Source organism: Rhinatrema bivittatum, chromosome 2 (genome assembly GCF_901001135.1).
Source record: "Rhinatrema bivittatum chromosome 2, aRhiBiv1.1, whole genome shotgun sequence".
In the NCBI taxonomy this organism is placed as follows: domain Eukaryota; kingdom Metazoa; phylum Chordata; class Amphibia; order Gymnophiona; family Rhinatrematidae; genus Rhinatrema; species Rhinatrema bivittatum.
In genome coordinates this window covers 788,986,269-789,010,804 of record NC_042616.1, presented here as the reverse complement: position 1 = coordinate 789,010,804, position 24,536 = coordinate 788,986,269, and the positions used below count along the sequence as shown (strand labels likewise).

At 44.2% G+C, this 24,536-nt stretch overlaps 1 protein-coding gene across 1 annotated transcript in view; it reads left to right on the top strand.

The window, feature by feature from the left end:
• FAM135B (family with sequence similarity 135 member B) overlaps positions 1 to 24,536 on the top strand; it is a 397,453-nt gene that overhangs the window by 135,919 nt on the left and 236,998 nt on the right. The window contains exon 5 of the mRNA XM_029592069.1: positions 6,175 to 6,318. Within this exon, the coding sequence (XP_029447929.1) occupies positions 6,175 to 6,318 (144 nt within the window). The remainder of the gene's footprint in view (positions 1 to 6,174; positions 6,319 to 24,536) is intronic.

The window sequence follows — 24,536 nt, the reverse complement described above, 5'->3', positions numbered from 1 at the left end:
GGTCCCATGCATATTATTATGCAGTATCACTAACTTGCCATTACCTATCCCATAGACAAAGTGACATTTCCTGGGACATGGAGGGGCTGAAGGCAAGGTTGTGTATCCTGAGGCACAATAATCCTGAGTTCCTACTGGAGCTAAGAAGCCAGGGGCAGCCTCAGGATGGTAAGTGTGATTATGTGGGTGCCTCACATAAGAACATGCCATACTGGGTCAGGCCAAGGGTCCATCAAGCCCAGCATCCTGTTTCCAACAGTGGGCCAATCCAGGCCATAAGAACCCGGCAAGTACCCAAAAACTAAGTCTATTCCATGTTACCGTTGCTAGTAATAGCAGTGGCTACTTTCTAAGTCAACTTAATTAATAGCAGGTAATGGACTTCTCCTCCAAGAACTTATCCAATCCTTTTTTAAATACAGCTACACTAACTGTACTAACCACATCCTCTGGCAACAAATTCCAGAGTTTAATTGTGCGTTGAGTAAAAAAGAACTTTCTCCGATTAGTTTTAAATGTGCCACATGCTAACTTCATGGAGTGCCCCCTAGTCTTTCTATTATCTGAAAGAGTAAATAACTGATTCACATCTACCTATTCTAGACCTCTCATGATTTTAAACACCTCTATCATAACCCCCATCAGCCGTCTCTTCTCCAAGCTGAAAAGTCCTAACCTCTTTAGTCTTTCCTCATAGGGGAGCTGTTCCATTCCCCTTATCATTTTGGTAGCCCTTCTCTGTACCTTCTCCATCGCAATTATATATTTTTTGAGATGCAGCGACAAGAATTGTACACAGTATTCAAGGTATGGTCTCATCATGGAGTGATACAGAGGCATTATGACATTTTCCGTTTTATTCACCATTCCCTTTCTAATAATTCCCAACATTCTGTTTGCCTTTTAAGTGCCGCAGCACACTGAACAGACTATTTCAATGTGTTATCCACTATGACGCCTAGATCTTTCTTGGGTTGTAGCACCTAATATGGAACCTAACATTGTGTAACTATAGCATGGGTTATTTTTCCCTATATGCATCACCTTGCACTTATCCACATTAAATTTCATCTGCCATTTTGATGCCCAATTTTCCAGTCTCACCAGGTCTTCCTGCAATTTATCACAATCTGCTTGTGATTTAACTACTCTGAACAATTTTCTATCATCTGCAAATTTGATTATCTCACTCGTCGTATTTCTTTCCAGATCATTTATAAATATATTGAAAAGTAAGGGTCCCAATACAATCCCTGAGGCACTCCACTGCCCACTCCCTTCCACTGAGAAAATTGTCCATTTAATCCTACTCTCTGTTTCCTGACTTTTAGCCAATTTGCAATCCACGAAAGGACATCGCCACTTATCCCATGACTTTTTACTTTTCCTAGAAGCCTCTCATGAGGAACATTTTGAAACGCCTTCTGAAAATCCAAGTATACTACATCTACTGGTTCACCTTTATCCACATGTTTATTAACTCCTTCAAAAAAGTGAAGCAGATTTGTGAGGCAAGACTTGCCTTGGATAAAGCCATGCTGACTTTGTTCCATTAAACCATGTCTTTCTATATGTTCTGTGATTTTGATGTTTAGAACACTTTCCACTCTTTTTCCTGGCACTGAAGTCAGGCTAACCGGTCTGTAGTTTCCCGGATCGCCCCTGGAGCCCTTTTTAAATATTGGGGTTACATTACCTATCCTTCAGTCTTCAGGTATAATGGATGATTTTAATGATAGGTTACAAATTTTTACTAATAGGTCTGAAATTTCATTTTTTAGTTCCTTCAGAACTCTGGGGTGATTACCATCTGATCCAGGTGATTTACTACTCTTCAGTTTGTCAATCAGGTCTACCACATCTTCTAGGTTCACTGTGATTTGATTCAGTCCATCTGAATCATTACCCATGAAAACCTTTTCCAGTACGGGTACCCCCCCCCCAACATCTTCTTCAGTAAACACTGAAGCAAATAAATCATTTAATCTTTCCACGATGGCCTTATCTTTTCTAAGTGCCCCTTTAACCCCTCGATCATCTAACTGCCCAACTGACTCCCTCACAGGCTTTCTGCTTGGGATATATTTAAAAATGTTTTTACTGTGAGTTTTTGCCTCTACGGCCAACTTCTTTTCAAATTCTCTTTTAGCCTGTCTTATCAATGTCTTACATTTAACTTGCCAATGTTTATGCATTATCCTATTTTCTTCTGTTGGATCCTTCTTCCAGTTTTTGAATGAAGATCTTTTGGCTAAAATAGCTTCTTTCACCTCCCCTTTTAACCATGCCGGTAATCATTTTGCCTTCATTTTGCCTTCTTTCCACCTTTCTTAATGTGTGGAATACATCTGGACTGTGCTTCTAGGATTGTGTTTTTTAACAATGACCATGCCTCTTGCACACTTTTTACTTTTGTAGCTACTCCTTTCAGTTTTTTTCTAACAATTTTTCTCATTTTATCAAAGTTTCCCTTTTGAAAGTTTAGCACGAGAGCCGTGGATTTTGCATACTGTTCCTCTTCCAGTCATTAATTCAAATTTGATCATATTATGATCACTATTTGCAAGCAGCCCCACCACTGTTACCTCTCTCACCAAATCCTGTGCCCTACTGAGAATTAGATCTAAAATTCCTCCCTCTCTCGTCAGTTCTTGAACCAATTGCTCCATAAAGTTATCATTTATTCCATCCAGGAACGTTATCTCTCTAGCGTGTCCCAATGATACATTTACCCAGTCAATATTGAGGTAATTGAAGTCTCCCATTATTACCGCACTACCAATTTGGTTAGCTTCCCTAATTTCTCTTAGCATTTCACTGTCCGTCTCACCATCTTGACCAGGTGGATGGTAGTATACTCCTATCACTATAGTCTTCCCCAACACACAAGGGATTTCTACCCATAAAGATTTAATTTTGCATTTAATCTCATGCAGGATGTTTATCCTGTTGGACTTACTTTCTGCAAATATCTATTTAGATGAGATAAGGGCATAATACATACAGGGTAATATGTCATATTATAACATATGGTAACAAGCCATATACTAGGGGTGATCAATGAAATAAAGGCAATGCACTATGTACGTCTGTCCAAACAAACAAACCGGCTGTTAAAACAAGGAAGCAATTAGGAAAAAGGTACTGGAATAATACAAACAATCTAGACCACCATTGGCCATGGGCCTATGATAAAATAGAGTTTTATGCACTCTGTACTATCATAGGCATCTGAATGACTATAATAGAAGCTGAAAGTTGGCAACAGAATTCCCTTCACATAAGCTATTGATTTGTTGCTCTCATCCTCTATCAGAATGTATGGATATGAAGATCCAAAAAGTACCTTTTATGAAATAAGATAATCAAATGTAAACATGTTCTTCAGAAACCTAATGCGATCTGTGTAATTTCCTCACACAGCATATCAATACTATCTGCTATGGGACCATCGTATACTGAAGTTAGAGATGAGATCACGTCCACATTGGATTCCTATGTCCTTTCTGCTCACTTTAGCAGATCTAGCACTACAGGAGAACTATTTTATAAGCAAATCCATGGAACGGCCATGGGGACCACCATGGCCCCGACTCTGGCTAATTTATTTATGGCAGATTTCAAGTTGACTTATTTATATCCATTGGTTTATTTTTCACATTTCACATTGGCTCTGTTATATTGATGATATTTTTTTTCCTTTGGCACAGTAATTTACAGCATTTACATCACTTTTTGGATTGGCTCAATTCTCTCGACAATAATATATTTTTTACAATGCATTACCATCATGAAGCTATTAACTTTTTGGACATTCTCATTACTCGCCAAGAAAATCATTTTATTACTTCTCTGTTTAAAAAAACCCACTGACAAAGATACTTTATTACATTTTTCCAGTTTTCATTCATTCAGTCTCAAAAAGAATTTACCCATTGGGCAATTTCTTCGCCTTCAACGTCTATGTTCTGAGAAATCTGAAATTTTTATCCAAGCACAACAACTGGCAAGTCGCCTACTACAACGTGACTATCCACCTCGGATCATCAAAAAAGCGTTGAAAAGAGCATCCAATGCCCATCGCCAATGGCTTTTTTTGGATAATCCACCCAACTCTGAAGATCTTCCATTGGTGTGCATGTTACGATTTTCCTCAATCTTCTAGTATTGCATCAATCATCCGTAAATACTGGCATATTTTACAAATCCATTCAATTTTTGCCGATTTCCCAATAATTGCATACAGTTGAGGCAAAAATTTAAGAGACATTTTGACTCACTCGTTTCTTGTGCCTTCCATTGCTAGTGAATCTGACCTGCCACTTGGCCATTGACCATGTAAAAAATGCTCCTTATGTTCGCAAACCCTATTGGGGACAGCTTGGAATGATAATTCAGGAAGAATATGGCTGGCCAAGTCTTATTCTGATTGCCAGACCTCCTGTGTCATCTATATTATAGTATGTCCTTGTGACAAACTGTACGTCGGTTGGACTAAATGTTCAATCCGTACTACGTTAATTGAATACTGCAGTTGCCTGTCGACAGAAAAGGTTCAAACTCCGATTGTGGCACACTGTCTCTTGGAAAAACATAAATTTGTGGATCTAAAATGGAGGGTGATAGATTGTATTCAACTGTCAGGGAGGGGGGGGGGGGCGATCCACAAAAATTGTTGAATTTAAAAGAGGAACAGTGGATTTTAAATTTAAATTCTGTACAACCCCACGGCTTGAACATAGCCGTGGAATGGTATTCCCTGGTTTAAAGGTCCATAGTAACCTCCCACGTCATTTTTACTTACGTGGCTTGTTTTGATTGGCTGCGGGTTCTTTTAAGAAATGGCACGAGAGCGGTTTCCCCTGGCTGAAGAAACGCATTACCGGCGGACGCCGGCACCTCGAGCCGCTCTGAACATGTTGTGTCACATCTTTGCCACAACAATGTTTATTGATTTTGACAGCTATTTTCGGCCCCTGATGAAGGCATAAGCCGAAACACAGATCCTGTGTCGGACTCTCTCTCCATCTAAGCCTCACATGAAGAATATGGCATTTCTTCACGTTGTAAAAAGCTAAGTTTAAACAATTGGAATTTGGATTATTTGGAATTTGGACATTTGCCTGTATTAATACCATGTGAAGTTTGAAAATACTCTTGTAAATATTCTTGAAAATACTTCGGTGTATTGGACTCACTAAGCAAAGTTAAAATATACTCATCTAAGACCTATGATTATACCATTTGGCGTATTAACCTATATGCTATTTAGCATTGTAATATATGCCTATGTATGAGGTCTGATAAATGAGAGAAAAAATTATTTTCCCACTGTAGGTGTTTAGAACTATCCTCTATTCTATGTGGTTAAACATTATTTGTTGTGATTGAGTAGGTTTGGCTGTTACCACTTCTCAAAACTTTTTGAGAGTTTGTTCTGATTGAACAGTATACTTGTATACATGCAACCAAATGCATGATTGTAAGTGTACAAAGTAAATATTACTGCAGATATGCCATATGTATATATAGATAGCTATAGCATGCCATTTGCATTCTGAGCTTTCATTTCTGCTGCCAGATGTATCACACCCTTCCTTTTTGTTTGAACCTCCTATGCACCTTCTGGGAGCATGCAGTCTGTATCTTGCAAGACCTGCTTGAGAAAATTCTGCTTCCTATTTAACATAGTCTCTCCGAATGCCCCAGGTCATTGTGAAGTTCATAGCCCCCCCTTGATATCACCTTTAAAGAAGCTGGTATAATAGAGCTATTTATGCCACGGTATACTATGATTCTGATTCTCATTTTAATACTAACTAGATCAGGCCTCGTGTTGCGGTTTGTATGTCAGTACATACAGTTTCTGCCATATGCCTTTTATTGTAATGGCAGTAAGAAGATTCAACATGTCTGCCTATAAGGCATTACCCCATGAAGTTGGAGCTTGGTTGTGGCATATAGAACTAGTTAGCAGGAATGGCATTTATAGTGTTTGCTATGGTCCTTTCTCCCTATGACGTTCCAGAGCTGATGTGCCATTCCTGTGAGCCCCTTTTTATTGGCTGGCATATACTTTTATGTGTGAGCACATTTTCATACTGCCAGAGCATTAGTAGTGCATGAGAATTGTACAGTTTTAACACTTGTGTGTGCTTTATTCCTTTGCTATAGAGGAGAATAGAATGACTGGTAAGCCCATGGCAGGGCCTTTGGAGCAGCAAGATGCAGAACAGACTGAGGCACCAGAGAGATGCATGACTGAGAACAGACCTTCTTCACAGCCAGAACAGATGACTGTGGAAGGACACCCAGAAGGTAAGGTGCTGGATTCCCCTCCATCTTTGGAGGAGGGGAAAAAGGGAACTGCTGAATCAGACAGGGAAATGTTTGTGCTCATTAGAGAACTCCTCACTGATGTACATGGTATGTGGAGTGCCTTGGATCAAATGAATGATCATTTGGGGGCTCTTGTCCAGTTGCTGATTGTGTAGTCTCAGCAGCTGATACCCATTTCTGCAGTAGCACATCAGTCTTCTACCAGGCTGTCCTTTACCAGGTTCAACTATGGCTTCTAGAATGGCCGAGCTGGTCCCTGGGCCATCAAAATGCTCAGACATGGTAGAGGAGTTGCTGGAAGGAAGCAGACCATCAGAAGCTTCCCCCTCTGAGAAGGAGTGCTAGATCCTGTGGGAATTAGAGAGTGGGTTTGGGAGAAAGAGGAAAAATAAGTAGATGCCATACAAGTGTATCACTATATGTAGCACTATTAAATAAAATACTCTTACTAGAAAATGTTCTTGAGTCAATGATGCTCTTAGAGAGAGATGCAGCTGAAGCATGAGTATCAATGTGGGTGCTTCTGGTTATGTGTCTGGCAATACCTCCTCATCTGGAGATGGGATTCCTCTTAACTGTAGCAATGTTGTGGAAAATACAGCAAACCACAAAGATCTGACATACCTTGTCAGTTCTATATAGTAAAACACCCCTTGTCCTATCCAGACATCTAAAGCGTGTCTCCAAAATGCCAAAGGTTTGCTATATCACAGACCAGGTGCATGGATGGGATTTATTATAGATTTCTTCAGCAGGTGTCTGGATTGCTAAAAGGGGCTAAGATCCATGTTTTCAATGGGTATCCTCTGTCACCTGTGAGGTGGATGGAAAGTGCAAGGATGTAGATTAGCTGAATCTACAATGAGGGTACATTTTGTAGCAAATATACACTCTTTATATATGAAGGTTTCTAAATAAGATTGACATTTTTGTTGTCAGCTTATAGAACCTTGGTTTATACAGATCTAGATTTTGTATTCACCAATGTTATTTGTTTGTTGTGTTTTGGACATTGAGGCGTGGGCCCTTGGTCACTGCAAGAGATGGCACCTCCCACAGGGCGGAGCCCTGCGGGGACTTGCAGCGATAGGCTAATTCCAAGCAGAAATGGACACAGAGAAAGTTAGTCTTTATTGTACTGCAGTGTAGATGGTGACCCGAGGAATGGGCAATGATTCCCGGAAGAGGAGATGTCTGATGGCAATGTTCTGTCTGAAGGCTGCAGAGTGGAAAAGGCAGTTACACAGTCTCACCAGGTCCCGAGAGGGAGATGGGTCTGGTAGTGGTCCGCGAAGCGGGGTAGGTCGAGAACCCAGGCCTAGATGGAAAGGCCAGTGAGAGTAGATCTGGTAGTGGTCAGTGGTGCGGGGTAGGCCGAGGATCTATGTAGAGAGAGATGAGACAATTCAGAGACAGAACTGGAGCGGTAGTACTCACTCTGATGCTGGCAGTTGTAGTAGGAGAGAACCCCCGAGGAGTGGAGGTCCAGGCCAAAATAAGGCCCCCAAGGAGTGGGTACGTTAGGTGTCCTTGTAGGTGGTAGGCAACCCCAGGGTGTAGACAGGAGCGAGGCAAGGCCCCTGAGTAGCAGGTACCTAAGTCATCCTGGAGCGAGAGTACACAGAGCGGAAGTGTCTGGTAAAGTAGAGAGATCAGCATGGAGGATTCTTTGCTAACTTGTATTAGGAATCGTGAAGGGAGTTTAAATATCAGAGCTTGTGATGTCATGCGGTGGGGACTCCCCCGAGGTTCCCGCCATGACGCACGTAAAGGCCGGGGCTGCACATGTGTGCCCTAGGTGACTCTGGGAGAAAGATGGCGAATGCAATCACCCTTGTGGGACGCCGGAGGGGTTGGCATGGAGAAGCGGAGGCAGCCATCTTCCCAAAAGGAACCGAGTCAGGCAGGAAAAAGGTGAGCAATAGAGGGCGCAGCCGTCTGCGACCGATGGGCGGATCATTGTTTGGGGGTTTGTCTCTTCTAGTTGAACATCATAATGTGGTGTTGGGATGCTATTCCTGCCTAGCTTGCTCCTTCTGCCCCTCCTAGTTATACTGGGGGGGGGGGGGGGGCAGAAGATAATCCTTCTTCTCCCCTGCCCCACTCTGGAATCCATGGGATCTTGGAGCCTTGCAGCTGCCGCTTTTGCTCCTCGTGCCTTTCCTGTGTTCTGGTTCAGCACTTAGTTCAGTACCTTGCTGTGTTGATTCCACTCCTTGTGCTTCAATACTCTACAGTCTGTGCCTAGGGGTATTGATGCCACTGTGCTTGCTGCCATAAGGTGTTGATGTCCCTCTTCTTGCTGCTTTATTTATTTAGAATATTTATATTCTGCCAGTCCACAAATGTTGGTGGAGTACAATATATATGCATATTAAAACAATTAAGCATGCAGTAACAAAAACAGCACATGACAGAAACCATAGCAAACTACATTAAACAATGTACCTCGATGCTTTACCCCTCTATGCCTTGGGGTGTTGATGCCACTGTTTGTGCTAATTTTTCCCTCTCAAGTTGCCTTGAAGTGTGAGAACACTTCATTTCCGATACTTTGCCCTTCTCATGGTGCCTTGGACTGTTCATGCCGCTTTTGGTGCCACCTTTGCCCATTCTTGGTGTCATGGAGTGTTGCTTCCTCTGCTGATGATGCCCGCCTGCAAGTTCAATTAAATTTGGATAGAAAATCCCAATGTTAGAGTCCAAAGCAGAATGCATTGCTTCCCATAGAAACATAGAAATGACTGCAGAAAAGGACCAAATGGTCCATCCAGTCTGCCCAGCAAGCCTATGGTAGTACCTGCTGCGCCGTGCTGGTTACCCCCATCCTTATCAGTTTCCCAGACTAAAGGTCAGGGCCCTTGTTGGTTGCTGTCTCAATCCAATTCCCCATTACCTCTTGCTGTTGAAGCAGAGAGCAGTATTGGAGTTGCATCAAAAGTATCAGGCTTATTGATGAAGGATTGGTTAAGCAAGTTACCCTGATGCTTACTTATTTCCCCAGACCATAAAATGTTGGTTGCTGTCTGACTCCAACTCCCCTTTTCCTCGTTTCCCCCTGCTGTTGAAGCAGAGAGCAATGATGGAGTTGCATAGATAAAGGGCATAGAATGGCTCCCCTATGAGGAAAAGCTAAAGAGTAGTAACTGCCACACCAGCAAGTTACATAAGAAACTGCCATACTGTGTCAGACCAAGGGTCCATCAAGCCCAGTATCCCGCCTCCAGCATTGGCCAGTCCAGGCTACAAGTACCTGACAAGTCCCCAAAAACCAAGTACATCCCACGCTACTGATGCTAGTAAGAGCAGTGGCTATTTTCTAAGTCAATTTGATTAATAGCAGGTAATGGACTTCTCCTCCAAGAACTTATCCAAAACTTTTTTAAACCCAGCTACACTAACTGCACTAACCACATTCCCATGCACTCTTGTCTTCATTTCCATCCTTAGCCCTTAGGGATCCACAGTGTTTATCCCTTGCCCCTTTGAATTCTTTCACTGCTTTTGTCTTCACCACCATCTCTGGAAGGGCATTCCATGCATCCACCACCCTCTCAATGAAGAAATATTTCCCGACATTGGTTCTGAGTCGTCTTCCCTGGAGTTTCATTTTGTAACCCCTACTTCTACTGGTTCCCCTGTTGACTTTAAAGAAAATGAAAAAAAAAATAACGTTTTTTCTGTGCAAACTTTTTTTCCGTGCACCTCTCTCATTGTACTAATGTAATACAAACATGCCACACTCTCTTTGGGGGCTGACGTAATAAGCTGCCATGGGTTTTTGTTCTTACATGGGTATGTCTGTGCACATTTTCTTGTGTGTATGTAAAATGTTCAGCGTGGGAAAAATGCGCGCATCAACCCGCTTAAGTCTGTGGCTGGTTTTGCATGAGTGCATGCAAATGGAATGCAAAGCAAGCAATTAACTATTTGCTGGCTATGCAGGGAGTTGCGCACTGGTTAGTGCAAGTTATATTATGTGGGGTTTTTTTTAACCCTTGGATCAGGGCAGGAGTTAAGTTAAAGTGTGTGTCTGGAGGTTGGTTTACTCTATTGTGGGCATTAGTGTGACTGGTTGTCTGTGCAGCTCTGGGGTAATCATGGATTACATTCACTTTTTCTAGCTGCTATGGTACGTTTTTTGGGTTGGCTGAAGAAATCTCAGCTGCCATGTGGTTGGAGATAGAATATGAACTGATTAGATATTTCTCTACCATTCTTCAATCCCACTCCTGGACCACTAACTTCTTTACTGTTTTATGAAAAGGGAAGGCTTTCAGCTGAGAATCACTCGCCGGTCACCACCTTAATGCGGGTTTCTGCACAGTTTATTACATAGGGCTTTGAGCAGAGTGCAGCTCAAACTGTGTCCAACAAACAGTCATAACAAGAAGCATAAAGTCCAAGATGGCATTATAGGAATGCTGAAACTGAGCATGCAGAATTCTCCAACTCTACCCTATGATGTCGGCACAGAGGTCTCATTGGAAACAGGAGTCGTCGGTTCACATGTCTCCTGGAAATCTCAGAAAAGCAATCAAGCAGGAGCAAAAGGAATTGTTGTGTTACCAGAACAAGCTGTAGCAAATTTGTCCCATTGGGAAATCAAAGATCCCTGATTCGTTTCGCATATGAGTAGAATTGCATGCAGTTTGATCTCCCCTTATCCTGAGAAGATCGATGCTTTATTTGCCTCCATTTTTGCAAACATTTTCTTAGCTTCTTCTGCTGAATGATACCACTGAACTCCTTCAAGGAGGGTAACTCAAGGTTTTGCCGTGTACAGTAAAGCAAGTCGCAGTCCCAACGCTTGCAGTCATGAGCAAACTGGCACAAATTCTTTCCGTTGCGCCAAGAGCTTCATAGAGTAGTCCTGGAAAACTAATATACACGTATTATAGAACAGTTGTTTGCCAGATCACAAAGCTTGCAGGATCTCCATTTTATATGCAAAGTCAAGCACTCTAGCTATCACCAAACTCAGCTTGTCTGTACCTTCTCGCCGAACACCCAAATGATGTGCCCGCTTTATGCGAAAGGGACCACGAGACAACTGCAAACCTAAATCACTCACTAGCCATGTTTCCAAGAACTGCGTCCATTCTCTGTTTTCCATGATTCAGGAAGGCCTACAAAACATAAGTTATTATGCCTGGAACAGTTCTCAATCTCTGCAATTCTATTTTCGTGCTTCTGAACTGTCATCTGAAGCATGCTGAGCTTTTCCTTTAAGCCCCAGTGGCGTCTTGATTATCCAAAACATTTTGTTCCAGTTCGTCAAATCGTGTATCATAGTTAGCCATGCGATCATTCACATCGTCTAGCTTATCCACAATTCTTTTAAATTTAGGTTCTAAAGCTTCCATGACCGCCTTCTTGAGTTCTATGATAGTTGAATCTGAAATTATCAGCTGCTCTGGAGAAGGAGGCGCCTCCGCCATTTTAGGATTTCCCGGCCTAAATTTCTCCTTATATTTTTCCTTCTTTTTCTTCTCAAATGAGACGACATTCCTTTTTTGCCGCACTAGTGGCTTGTCAAGAGTCGCTCAATTGCCTTCAATATCAAAAAAGAACGGTCTGGGCAAAGTGAGGGTGGATTTAGTGTCGGAGGAGATTGGAGCAAAGGGAATCACATCCTCTCTGCTCTAAGCACCACTTGGACCAGTGTTTTTTAAATATATTTATAAATAATCTGGAAAGGGATACGATGAGAGAGTTGATAAAATTTGCGGATGACACAAAATTATGCAGAATAGTTGAATCTCAAGTGGATTGTGATAAACTGCAGGAGGATCTTGTGAGGCTGAAAAACTGGGCATCCAGATGGCAGATGAAATTTAATGTGGACAAGGGCAAGAAGATGCATATAGGGAAAAATAACCCTTGCTATAGTTACATGATATTAGGTTCCATATTAGGAGTTACCACCCAGGAAAGAGATGTAGGCATCATTGAAATCATCGGCTCAGTGTGCTGTGGCAGACAAAAAAGCAAACAATGTTAAGAATTATTAGGAAGGGAATGACAAATAAAACAATGGATTTTATAATGCCTTTGTATTGCTCCATGGTGAGACCGCACCTTGAATACTGTGTGCAATTCTGGTTGCCGCATCTCAAAGTATAGAGAAGGGCGACCAAAATTAATAAAGGGCATAGAATGGCTCCCCTATGAGGAAAGGCTAAAGAGGTTAGGGCTATTCAGCTTGGAGAAGAGACAGCTGAGGTGGGATATGATAGAGGTCTACAAAATCATGAAAGGATTTGAACAGGTAAATGTAAACTGGTTATTTACTCTCTGCCAATAGAAGGACTAGGGGGAACTCTATGAATTTAGCAAGTAGCTCAAAATAAATTCCCTTACCATTCATTTTTCCCATTTCCCATTTCCATCTTTGGAGAGAGGTTTTTGACAATTTTGTACCATCCCTAAGAATTTTCCCACCTTGGGTGCTGTGATTGTTTAGGTTCCCCTAAGTCTTGGGGTGAACATGTGCAAAAGTTTGGTTTTGGAGAGGAGTGTGTTTTTTTTTTCCTGGTGAATCCCAGTGAGCCCCACAACCTGCAGAAATGGGAGAAACAGTAACCTTGCTAGAACCCTCAGGGACAAGGAGGGTACTGCCTTGGGTGAGTAGAGAAGAGAAGAAAGTGGGTTTTTTTTTTTTTTGATTTAACTTGCTTCTAGTTCAAGCCTGCTTCTTGGGGATTAGGATAAGGTGCTACTTTGCCCTGCATTCACTTAAAGTGGGGACTGCAATCGCTTAGGAGGAAGAACTATTTTGGAGACATTTTTCTTTTTTCTTGGGTGGAAGCTTTTTTTTTTTTTTCTCATCACTTTCCTACCCATTTTTTATTGGAGGAGAGAGTTTCCTTATTTTTCTGTCACTCAGAATTAGAGAGAGAGCGCGACATTATGGGACTTGGAGCTTCAATCCATCTGTATCACAACATTTATTTTTTTAATTTTATATTTTCAATTTTTATTTTAATGAGTTACAGTAAACTTTTTATTTGAACACCAAGCATGTGCCTGCTCTTTCTGAATTGGAGAACCAGTCTGCTGAGATCTACAGGAGTGAGTACCAGTGTGAGAGAGAATGAGTGGAGCTTGTGAGATTGGAGATGCTGTGCAGTGGGCCCCACCCTTTGTTTCACCTAGGGCCTGGAGGCTTATCCTCCTCCCTGCCATGGGAATCTTGGCGTCCCGGTGGTCATTATTCAATGTGTATATGGCAGAAAGAATTAGCGAACTGGAATGTTAAGATTGGTCCTGGGAGGGGGGGGGGGGTGTCAAGATGGTGCACTGAACAGAAGTGTGAGTTTGTGTGCCTGCGACTTACCTTTAAACTTTTTTTGTTTGTTTGTTTTACACCTCCTCTATGGCTATGGGCAAGAGGAAGGGAGTTATTGGACATTATCCAACTGCAGGAATGTTCCGGAAAACCACTATGCCAGAGTTCTTACCAATTCTGCCTGTTCCGATATCAAAGGTCGACTTGGCTGGTTCTGGGACTGCCGGTCCGTCAATGGCTGAAGCATCCCTCAGCCCCGTCGATTGGTTGATGAGGCTCCTTGGTGCTGCTACCTGTGCGATGGCTGAGGCGCCAGACCTTGATTGCAAATCCACGCTGCAACCACATTATCAATAAGTTTCCATTTGCTTATTGTTGGAACTCAGCGGGATGCAGTGGAGGAGTTTTCAGCATCCCCGGGCGCTGGAGAGACAGTCAAGAGGAGTGGCGGCTGAAGTTTTGGCACCAAGTGAACTTTCTTCGTTGTCAGGGTCCATGGGCATTGGCTTGCAGGAGGCTCAGGAAGTTATTTCATCCCTCCAAGTTATACCGGTGCTATCTAAACCAGCTACTGTGACAATAGACAGTCTTTGGTCTGCAATGGCGACCATATAGCAGTCTATTTCCTCATTGGTCATCAATACTTTGGATATTCATTCAAAATTTCGCAATCAAGATCAGCAATTACTATCTTGTGAAACTATCATTACCAATCTGGAGGCCTCTGTTTCCCATATTAAGGAATACAAGTCAGACAAATTGTGGACTTAACTTCCGTTTCATACAGGGTAGAACATTTGGAAAAGTCTGCCAAAAATTTGTACTTGCGTGTCCTAAATAGGTGTTAGCACTTATTGAATTGTTGAAAACATATGAAACATGTTACAAATTTCTAAATCAGCGCTGCCTCCTATTCAAAAAAAATATTTTATTTACCATCTACCAGGAAGAATTTGGATAAAGGAGAGCAGAATAACCTTTGGATTTAACTGATTTTCTAGAAAATTCTTGGACACAGGCTTTCTCCAAAGCTACACTGTTGGTTTTGTTTGTGTTTTTGCAAGATAGGAACCATATTCTTTGTTTATTTTTTCTTCATCGTGAGGCTTTATTTAAGGGTGGGAAGATTTGGATGTTTCCATATTTGGCCAGGGAAACGCAGGAGCAAACAAGGAAATGTTTGACCATGAGACCTGTGGTCATTTCCTTGGGGGCCTCTTGTATAATTAGACATCCTTGCAAGTGCTTGGTAGTTTTGAATGCTGTTAGATATGTTTTCTTTGACCCCTCTCAGGTGAGGGATTTCTCCAACGCTGTCCCTGCCCTCTTAGTGCATTGGCTCTATATGAGAAGTCAGTTTTGTTCAGTCTATGATCCTTTGTATTCTGTTTTCTTATATTGTAGGATGTTTGTCTCAAGACCTTTTTCTCTCCCCCCCCCCCCCTTTACTATATTGTGGTCTTTTGTGGGTCTTGTACCTCAGTTTGCTTTGTTCTATATATTTTAAGCATTTACAGTGCTTATATAACCCTCTTTCAAATATGTAAATATTTAAATTATTTACATTTAATAAAAAAGTGAAAAACATTGGTCCTGGGACAGTAGTGGCTCTTATATTCTGGATAACAGCCAACAAGGGGATTACAGATGTATGGATTTACATGCATATTTTCAAAAATCAATTGTATACATGTAAATTCTTACCCTGCCCTCAACTCTCCACCCCAGCAGGATGCCTTTTTACTATAATTTGTGCATACGTTTATGAGCGTAGAGACTTCTGAAAGTAAATCCTTTTGAAAAGTACCCCCAATAGTGCAGCTTTGAGTGAGGGGAAACTAATTCACATCATGTTCTAGAATAGTACTGATAAAATATTAAAGGGGAGAACTTGAGGACCCTGGTAGGAATGAAATCTCTAAAAATATATTTGTTCCTTTTATTTAACTGTGGATGTCCTGCAAATTGTTTAAAAAAGCACTATACTCATTTGTATTGTGTTCAGGTCCTTCTGTGCTAGAAGAAAGGAAGTACAAGGAAACAAACAGCCCAATTCATTGGCTTGCATTTCTGTAGTACCAAAGGGTGTGTGTTTTTTTTTGTTTTGCAGTGCATGTATAATAACATTCTCTCAATTATGGGCACGCTAACTGAAGCAGTTTTCCTAGATGGTGCCTTATGTGGCCTACAGGGTAATAAAATATGGAAGCTAGGAAACTTGAAATAACTAATTTTTCACCATATGCACTTTAGGTCAGACCATAATAAAATAACACTGTTAAGTCTTGCTGAAGCAATCATTTTTATTGTTTGCAAGAGGCTGAATCCTAGCTGAGAGGTATCCTAGATTAATGTTGCTGGAAGGAGCGCCACAGGGGCTGCTGTGACATCCAGATATTAATGTTCTCATTGTTCCCATAATTCATTTCATACAGCTATACATGTAATTCACATTTTTCCAGTATAATATGAGATATGAAGATGCTGCATCATGCAAGTTGTATAATATATCATTAAGCATCTTGCTTAAATATGTCCATATAAATGCAGTGACACAATAAAGTGTCCTTTTAAATGTTGTAGTTGTCATTTTTTCTTCAGCTTCTTCTTTCTGAACACTAATGAAAAGGAAGACCTTGCTATGAGATTTCTAATGTTAAATTTTACAATTTAAAATGAATGTTAATTTTACATTACTGAATATCACATGATTATTATGTTTATGATTAGCATGCTACTTAATACAACTACATCAGCACAGATTAAAAAATGTCCATGGCTTGTCCATCAAGATAGAAATGTACCTATCAAATACTGTACTTTTGTTCCCCCTTCTCCTTGCTGCCATCTTGTTCTCCTCAACCACTTCCCCTGCCACACAGTCCTCTCATTTCCTTCCTCTCTATCCCTGCTGCCCTCCCGTTCTCTTTCATTCTCCGACATCCTCTGTAATCCTGTCACTCTCCTCTTTCCCTCCACCTCCTGCAACACGGCTACTGCTTCCCCCCACCACATCACTCACCCCGGAGAAATCCTCTTACTATCCTCCCTGCGACTCTGCTGCTGTACACAGCAGTCTCATCCTCTGAGAGAGTCCAACATCCTCTTCCTCCTTGTCACCTTCTTCTGACCCTGTGCAAATCAGCCTGCCAACTATGAAAATCCATTTGACCAAGGCGAGTGGACAAGTGTATTTTTGAAGTCATACATATATTTTGAAAGCTGTACTGTTCATCCAGATGTTTTTCACTTAAACCTCAAGAAGTAGAATATGAACATAAGAAATTGCCATGCTGTGTCAGACCAAGGGTCCATCAAGCCCAGCACCCTGTTTCCAACAGCGGCCAAACCAGGCCACAAGAACCTGGCAATTACCCAAACACTAAGAAGATCCCATGCTACTGATGCAATCAATAGCAGTGGCTATTCCCTAAGTAAACTTGATTAATAGCCGTTAATGGACTTCTCCTCCAAGAACTTATCCAAACCTTTTTTGAACCCAGCTACACTAACTGCACTAACCACATCCTCTGGCAACAAATGCTTTATTGTGCATTGAGTGAAAAAGAATTTTCTCCGATTAGTCTTAAATGTGCTACTTGCTAACTTCATGGAATGCCCCCCTAGTCCTTCTATTATTCAAAAGTGTAAATAACAGAGTCACATCTACTCGTTCAAGACCTCTCATGATCTTAAAGACCTCTACCTTATCCCCCCTCAGCCGTCTGTTCTCCAAGCTGAACAGCCCTAAACTCTTCAGTCTTTCCTCATAGGGGAGCTGTTCCATCCCCTTTATCATTTTGGTTGCATTTCTCTGTACCTTCTCCATCGCAACTATATCTTTTTTGAGATGTGTCGACCAGAATTGTACATAGTATTCAAGGTGCGGTCCTCTCTAATACCCTTTCTCCAATTTTGCTTTTCTTTTTGCACATTCCCTGTCAGAAAGAATCCACATTTTATGGTGATTGACAGGATATGCTATATCTGAGAATTCTGGTGGGTATTTGAAGAAGAAGCTTCTCATAAATAGCTTAGAACACATTGAGGTTCATATTCAGCCACATGCAATCTAGATTTATTTATTTTATTTATTTAACATTTTTCTATACCGAACTTCATGACAAGCTTCATATCAGGCCAGTTTACATCAAACTTAGGAATTAACTGAACATAACCATATAACAGGAAGGCCGAAGTGCAGATACAAATAACAGGGAGAAAGAACTTGGGGGCTAGAGTAGCCAGGAAATAAAGGACAGAAAAAAAATGGAGAATGAGAACGTATGAATATACAGTGGCTGGGTCGGTCATTTAGTCTATTGGGCTAAATGAAAGAACTGTTGCAATGTTAGGCTTAAGGGAAGGCTTGGATGAAAAGCCAAGTCTTGAGTTTTTTTCGGAAGGTAATCAGGCAGGGTTCCAGTCTTAGATCAGTAGGTAGTTTGTTCCAGATGATGGGGCCAGCTGTGGAGAATGCCCGTTCTTTCATGGAGGTTAGACGAGAGGATTTGGTTGGGGGTACTTGGAGTGTTCCTTTGTGTGCCGCTCTGATGGGTTTTGCTGATGTGTATAGTTTGAGTGGGAACTGAAGGTCTAGAGGTAGTTGGTTGTGTATGGATTTGTGGATAATGGTGAGTGCTTTGTGCAAAATTCTGTATTTAATAGGTAGCCAGTGTAGGTTTCTAAGTATAGGAGTGATATGAGTTCTCCGGTTGGTGTTGGTTAATATCCTGGCTGCTGAGTTCTGGAGCATCTGTTCTGTAGTGATTTAGTGGCAGAGATCTTGAGTCCTAAGAGGAGAGTGTTACAGTAGTCTGTTTTGGAGAATATTGTTGACTGAAGGACAGTTCTGAAGTCCTGGAGATGGAGGAGGGGTTTGAGTCTTTTCATAACTTGGAGCTTGAAGAAACAGTCTTTTGTAATATTGTTGATTGACTTTTTTAGGTTCAAATGATAAACTTATCTGGATAACTGAATATACCTGAACAATTTGGTTATCTGGTTTCATTTATCTAGATAATTGTAAGACTGCTCATTGGTATGAGCACACTTACCCTAGGTTCATCAAACCATGGTAAATAAAGCTTAAATATGGCACATTAGCAGCCTGCAATAAGAAGATGGGCATGATTAGGGAAATTTAAAGAAATACTGCACTACATATGTAATTATCGTGACACAGATACTCTATCGTGATGCACTAATGTCATTTTACGTGTGGCATGTTATTTTCTTTGTTTATATGTAGCGATTTCCTGCAGCTGCCTCTTTGAGAGTGTGTCAAGATTAGAGGAGGGAGAGAAGCTTGGTGAGTAGTTAGAGGTATAAGCATTGGTTAGAGGAGTTCATTAGTTGATTACCTGATTGCGTTGTCATGTTTCATCTGTTTATCTTTACCTTTGTCTGTAGTGTTTATCTATGTGTGAAAGAAGAGCATTAGTTTTTGTGTGTTTGTCTAGTTTGTCCCTTTGTGTGGAGGAGTAGTGAGGCATGGAGGAGTAGTGTGATGAATGGTGAGGAAAGGATGGGTCATGGTAGGAGTGGGGAGTGGAGAGAGGCAAGGAGAGAGGAGGAAGGCAGGAATGGTAGGAGGAGGAGGAGGAGTAAAAGGAGAGATAGGGAGGAGGGAAGGGATAGGAGAAGGCACGAGAGGTGTGGAGGGAGGAGGATGGCAAGGTAGTGCCAGATAGAAAGGTCAGGAGAGGGGGGGGGTGTTCAGGCACGTGGGGGAGCAGGGAGTTGGGAGTGAGAGGATAGTGGCACCACATCTCTGGAAGTAGAAGTGGCAACCTGATTCTCTGGCAGCCAGGCAGCAGCTCATCCGTGGCTATGCGCCTACAAGTTCAGAGTGGAGGATATCGAGCAGCTTATCACCTGTGTCCTGGAAAATTAACACCTGCTCTTTGGGAGCTGGGCTGTGACCACCTTCAAGGCTACCAAGGAAAGATATGGCGGACCATCGCACAGGCCACATTGTGATGCAGCGGCATCAAGAGAGCAAGTGGCCAACTGCTACAGGGACATCAAGGAACAGTTAAAGAATAAGGGAGCAAGCAGGAACCAATACATGCACAGCGCAGGAGGAGGAGCCCCTTGCCCAATCGTCCTAACATCGATGGAGGAGCGGCTGATAGAACAGCTGGGACCGGATGTCTTTGAGGGCATGAACAAAGCCCTGGACATGATGCGAGCTGGGACCGGTAAGTCACATCACCTGTAAAAGTGAAGTCTTTAGATGGCCACAATTTTTTTGCATAGGATGCTCACGTTAAATGATGTAAAGTGCACATCTTATGCAAAACAGTACATGTGCATATCTTAACATTCATAATTATATCTTCTTCTTTGTTTCCACTGCTGTTGCCTTTAGAAACACCCGGTCCCAACCATGAAGCCCCAGGTACCAGCATTGCGGCCTCCAGTCTGAGCAGCCCTTTTCTCATGGATGCTGAGACGCAGTGGACAGAGGAGGAGGAGGAGCAGCAGCAGCAGCAGCTACTTCAACCCCTTGGGTCACCCATACCCTTTGACACTAGCCTCAATCTCTCAAGCTTTATTGAGGGCACTGCCCTGCCATTGGATGAACTTGCCCAGCTACCAGCTGCCTCCAGCATGCCACAAGTCCAGCAGGAATAAAAGAAGACACCTAGCTAGCTCATCCAATGAGCCCAGCAATGCCATTCCTGGAGCCACACTCAGCACCCCAGTGAACAGCAAACTCACTACCTGCAGCACCAGCAGTGGATCCAACAGTACAGGCCACACTAGACTGCATTGTGAGGAAGCATGGGCTACATCTTCACCATATAAGGGCAGAGATGGTCCGGTTGAAGAGAGCTCAGATCAACCACACTCAGGCTGTGCAGCAGCAAACCACAGCCCTTACACACGGCTTAACCACTGTCTCAATGTCTATCAATAATTTGACCACATTGGTCATACAACTCATTCAGCATTTGCCACAGCCTACACCTGTGCCATCACTATCTTCACTGGAGTCTACTCCGAGAAACAGTCCCCAGCTCTCAGGATGGCCCAGGGGTAGGCCTCCTAAACAAATGCCACCCCCAGCCAGCAGAAAACCCTGGGGAGGAAAAGGCCCATGAAGCCGACTGATGCCAAACAGCCCTTACAAATTTCACTCAAAGATGACTGTTCTAACCAAGCTAGGCCTGTCCTCTGCACAGAGTTCATGTGCTGGCTAGAAGGAAGAAGCCTGCTGAGCTTGTCCTGTCTACAGAGTTCCTATGCCGGCTAGATTGAAGAAGACTGCTGGGCCCGTTCTGTCTTCAAAGTTTCAGTGCTGGCTTGCTGATATGGATGGTCTGTCTGCTAGTGATTTTCTGCTGCTTTCTTTTTATATTCTCTATGCTCTGCCCATAGTCCTGTTTCCTTGCTGCATTTGCCATTCACTGTCCTGCTGCTGTCTCATCTCATCATTTCTCATTGCATCTCATCCTGCTGCTGGTGTCTCATCTCATCTCATGCTCCTGCTGCTGCCTGCATGTTGTCTCTTCTGCAAGGCTACTGCCTCCAGCTGCTGTCTCATCTCCTGGGGCTGCTGCCTCCATGTTATGCTCTCCAGTCCTGATCCTATTACTTGCTATGTCTGTTGCGGTCTCGGTCGCCACGCTGGCGCCCGAGGCCTTACCTTCCTCCCGCGTCCCGGGGAGCTGCCACGTTCCGCGGTCTCAGGACCCCGGCCGCCGCTTTCCGCCGCCGTTTGACTCTCCGCGGGCCTGCAGGGCCTCCGGGCGCCATGCGCCGACTCTCACGCTGCCGCTGGCGTGCCCCCACGGCCAGTCCCGCCCCCAGGCGCGCGCGCGCGACTGTCCCCCGCTTTTAAAGGGACCAGCGCGGGAAAACCCGGCTCCTCCCTTCTCTGACGTCAGACGCTGCAGGGCTATTTAAGCCCTGTAGTCCCTTCCCTTCTTTGCCTTGCAACGAGGTTCACTACTTCCTGTAGTTCTCAGTTGCGTTCCTGGATTACCTGTTACCTGCCTGACTCTGCTCGCCTGACTCCGTTTTGCCTGCTGCCTGCCTTGACCTCGGATTGCCTGACTTCGCCTGCCTGCTACCTGCCTAGACTCCGGTTCGTAGTTTCGACCTGCTTGTCTTCAGCCTGCCTTGACCTCGGCCCGTGATCCCGTCTTCTGCTTGCTCGCTGCCTGCCCAGACTCCAGACCGGACTCCACTCCTGGGTTTCTTCGTTCTCACCTAAGTCCCAGCGGTCCGGGTCCCTACGGGCTTCTCCTGGGGGGATCTCGGACTTCCAGGGCGAAGTCTCCTAAGTCCTAGCAACCCGGGCTCTCACAGCTCCTCTGGAGGAGTCTCGGGTTTCCAGGTGAAGACCCTCTTGCCCAGTGGGAGTTCTGCCTACCGACTGTTCCCTCGGTCCGGTCGGCCCAAGGATCCACATCCGGGTTTTCGCCAGCACAACAGTTTGCAAGGCCATGGATCCGGCAGACCTCGCCGGGCTACAGGCCATTCCGGGTTTGGCCCAGCGGTTGGTGCAGCAACAACAAGTCCTGGATTCCCTGGCTGCTACAGTAGAGCGGCTGGCGTCTCGCATGGATACCGAGCCGCCCGCGCCCGTTCCAGTACCGGCACCTGTTCCTGCACCACTGGTAACTCTTCAGACCCCTACGCAGCTCCCAGCGCCCTCTCGCTATGCCGGGGACGCCAAAGCGTGTCGAGGGTTTTTAAATCAATGTTATGTGCGCTTTGCACTACTGCCTAACCAGTTTCCTACTGATGGTACCAAGGTGGCGTACATTTTTGCCCTTCTGGACAGACGGGCCCTGAATTGGGCTTCCCCCATGTGGGAGAACAACGATCCTGCACTGGGGGACTTGAATCGCTTTGTGGAAGAGTTCAAAGCGGCCTTCGATGAGCCAGCACGACAGGCTTCCGCTACCTCAGAGTTACTTCAGCTCCGGCAAGGGTCACGGACTTTGGCAGACTACGCATTGGAGTTTCGCACCCTTGCCCACGAGGTAGGCTGGCAGGATGAGGCTCTCCGGGGTGTGTTCCTGGAGGGCTTAGCCGGTCGTATTAAGGACGAACTAGCAGCTCGGGACCTGCCGGAGACCCTGAGTTCCCTGATTGACTTAGCGGGTCGAATTGATCGGCGTTTGCAGCAGAGGGCGAAAGAGGGGCGCCCCTTCCGACGTCCGACGTCCGTGATTCCCAGGTCCTCGAATTCGAGTTCGAGTTCGGGGTCGCGAGGAACTACCTCTCCACCTGGAACTGCCGCCGACGAGCCCATGCAAGTGGGTCGTTCATCTTTGTCTCCCGAAGAAAGGCAGCGACGCCGGGACTTGAGACTGTGCCTGTACTGTGGAGGAAAGGGCCACTTCCTTGCCCAGTGTAAAGAACGGGCGGAAAACTCCCGCGCCTAGGTGTAAAGGAGGAGTGTCCCCTAGGCTGCCTTAGTCCTGCTCCTCAATGTACTATGCCAGTAACCTTGAATTATCCAGGTGGTTCTTTCCTCACGCAAGCCCTTGTTGACTCAGGAGCTGGAGGCAACTTCATTACTAAAGACTTGGTGCAACAGTTGTATCTCCCTACGCGACCTAGGACTCCTGCCTTGCGGATAACCTCTATTCAGGGTACTCCTTTATCAGGGTGCATCTCCACCGAGACCGTCCCGTTAATTTTGCAGACGGGTTTGTTACACACTGAAGAGATTTCCTTGCTAGTGTTGGAGAGAGCAGTACATCCGGTGGTTCTCGGGTTACCCTGGCTTCAGAAACACTCTCCTGTGATTCGCTGGAAAGATTTTCAGATTACCCAGTGGAGTTCGGAGTGTTTCCAATCCTGCCTCCAAGTGAAAAGATTCCAACGGATTCCGCTGGCCCACACCGTACCGGTATTACCGGCTCCGTATGCTGACTTTCAGGATGTTTTTTCCAAGGAAAAAGCGGAATTGTTACCGCAACACCGACCTTTTGACTGTGCAATAGAATTGCTGCCGGGTACTACTCCCCCTCGGGGACGAGTTTATCCCTTGTCTCAGCCAGAGACCCGGGCCATGTCCGAATATATCACTGAGAATCTGGCTAAAGGCTTCATACGCCCTTCCAAGTCCCCCGCCGGAGCAGGTTTCTTTTTTGTTGCCAAAAAAGACGGAGGCTTGCGGCCTTGCATTGATTACCGTGGGCTCAATGCTATCACCAAGAAGAACCGGTACCCGCTTCCTCTCATTCCGGAGTTGTTGGACAGACTCCAAGGAGCCCAAGTCTTCACGAAATTGGATCTCCGCGGCGCTTATAATCTGGTTCGAATCCGTCCCGGGGACGAATGGAAGACGGCGTTCAACACCCGGGACGGCCATTATGAATATCTACTAATGCCGTTTGGACTGTGCAACGCTCCCGCTGTTTTTCAGCACTTAATGAATGAGATTCTGCGTGACTTATTGCATTCCTGCGTGATCGTCTATTTGGATGACGTTCTCATACACTCCCCGGATCTTGCCTCCCATCGGCAACATGTGAGACAAGTACTCCAGATCTTACGAGACCACCATTTGTATGCCAAGTTCGAAAAATGTCTCTTTGAACAAGAGTCGTTACCCTTCCTCGGGTTTATAGTGTCTTCTACAGGTTTCCGGATGGACCCCAGCAAGGTAACCGCCATCAGGAAGTGGCCCCGACCTGAGGGGTTGAAAGCATTACAACGCTTTTTGGGGTTTGCTAACTTCTATAGACACTTTATTCCTCAGTACTCCCGCTTGGTGGCTCCTTTAACCGCACTAACTCGGAAAGGGGCAAACACTCGCTTCTGGCCCGAGGGAGCTTGTGAGGCTTTCGAACTATTAAAGGAGGTGTTCCTCCAGGACACCTGTTTACGCCACCCAGATCCAACACGGCCATTCTTTGTTGAGGTCGATGCCTCTAAC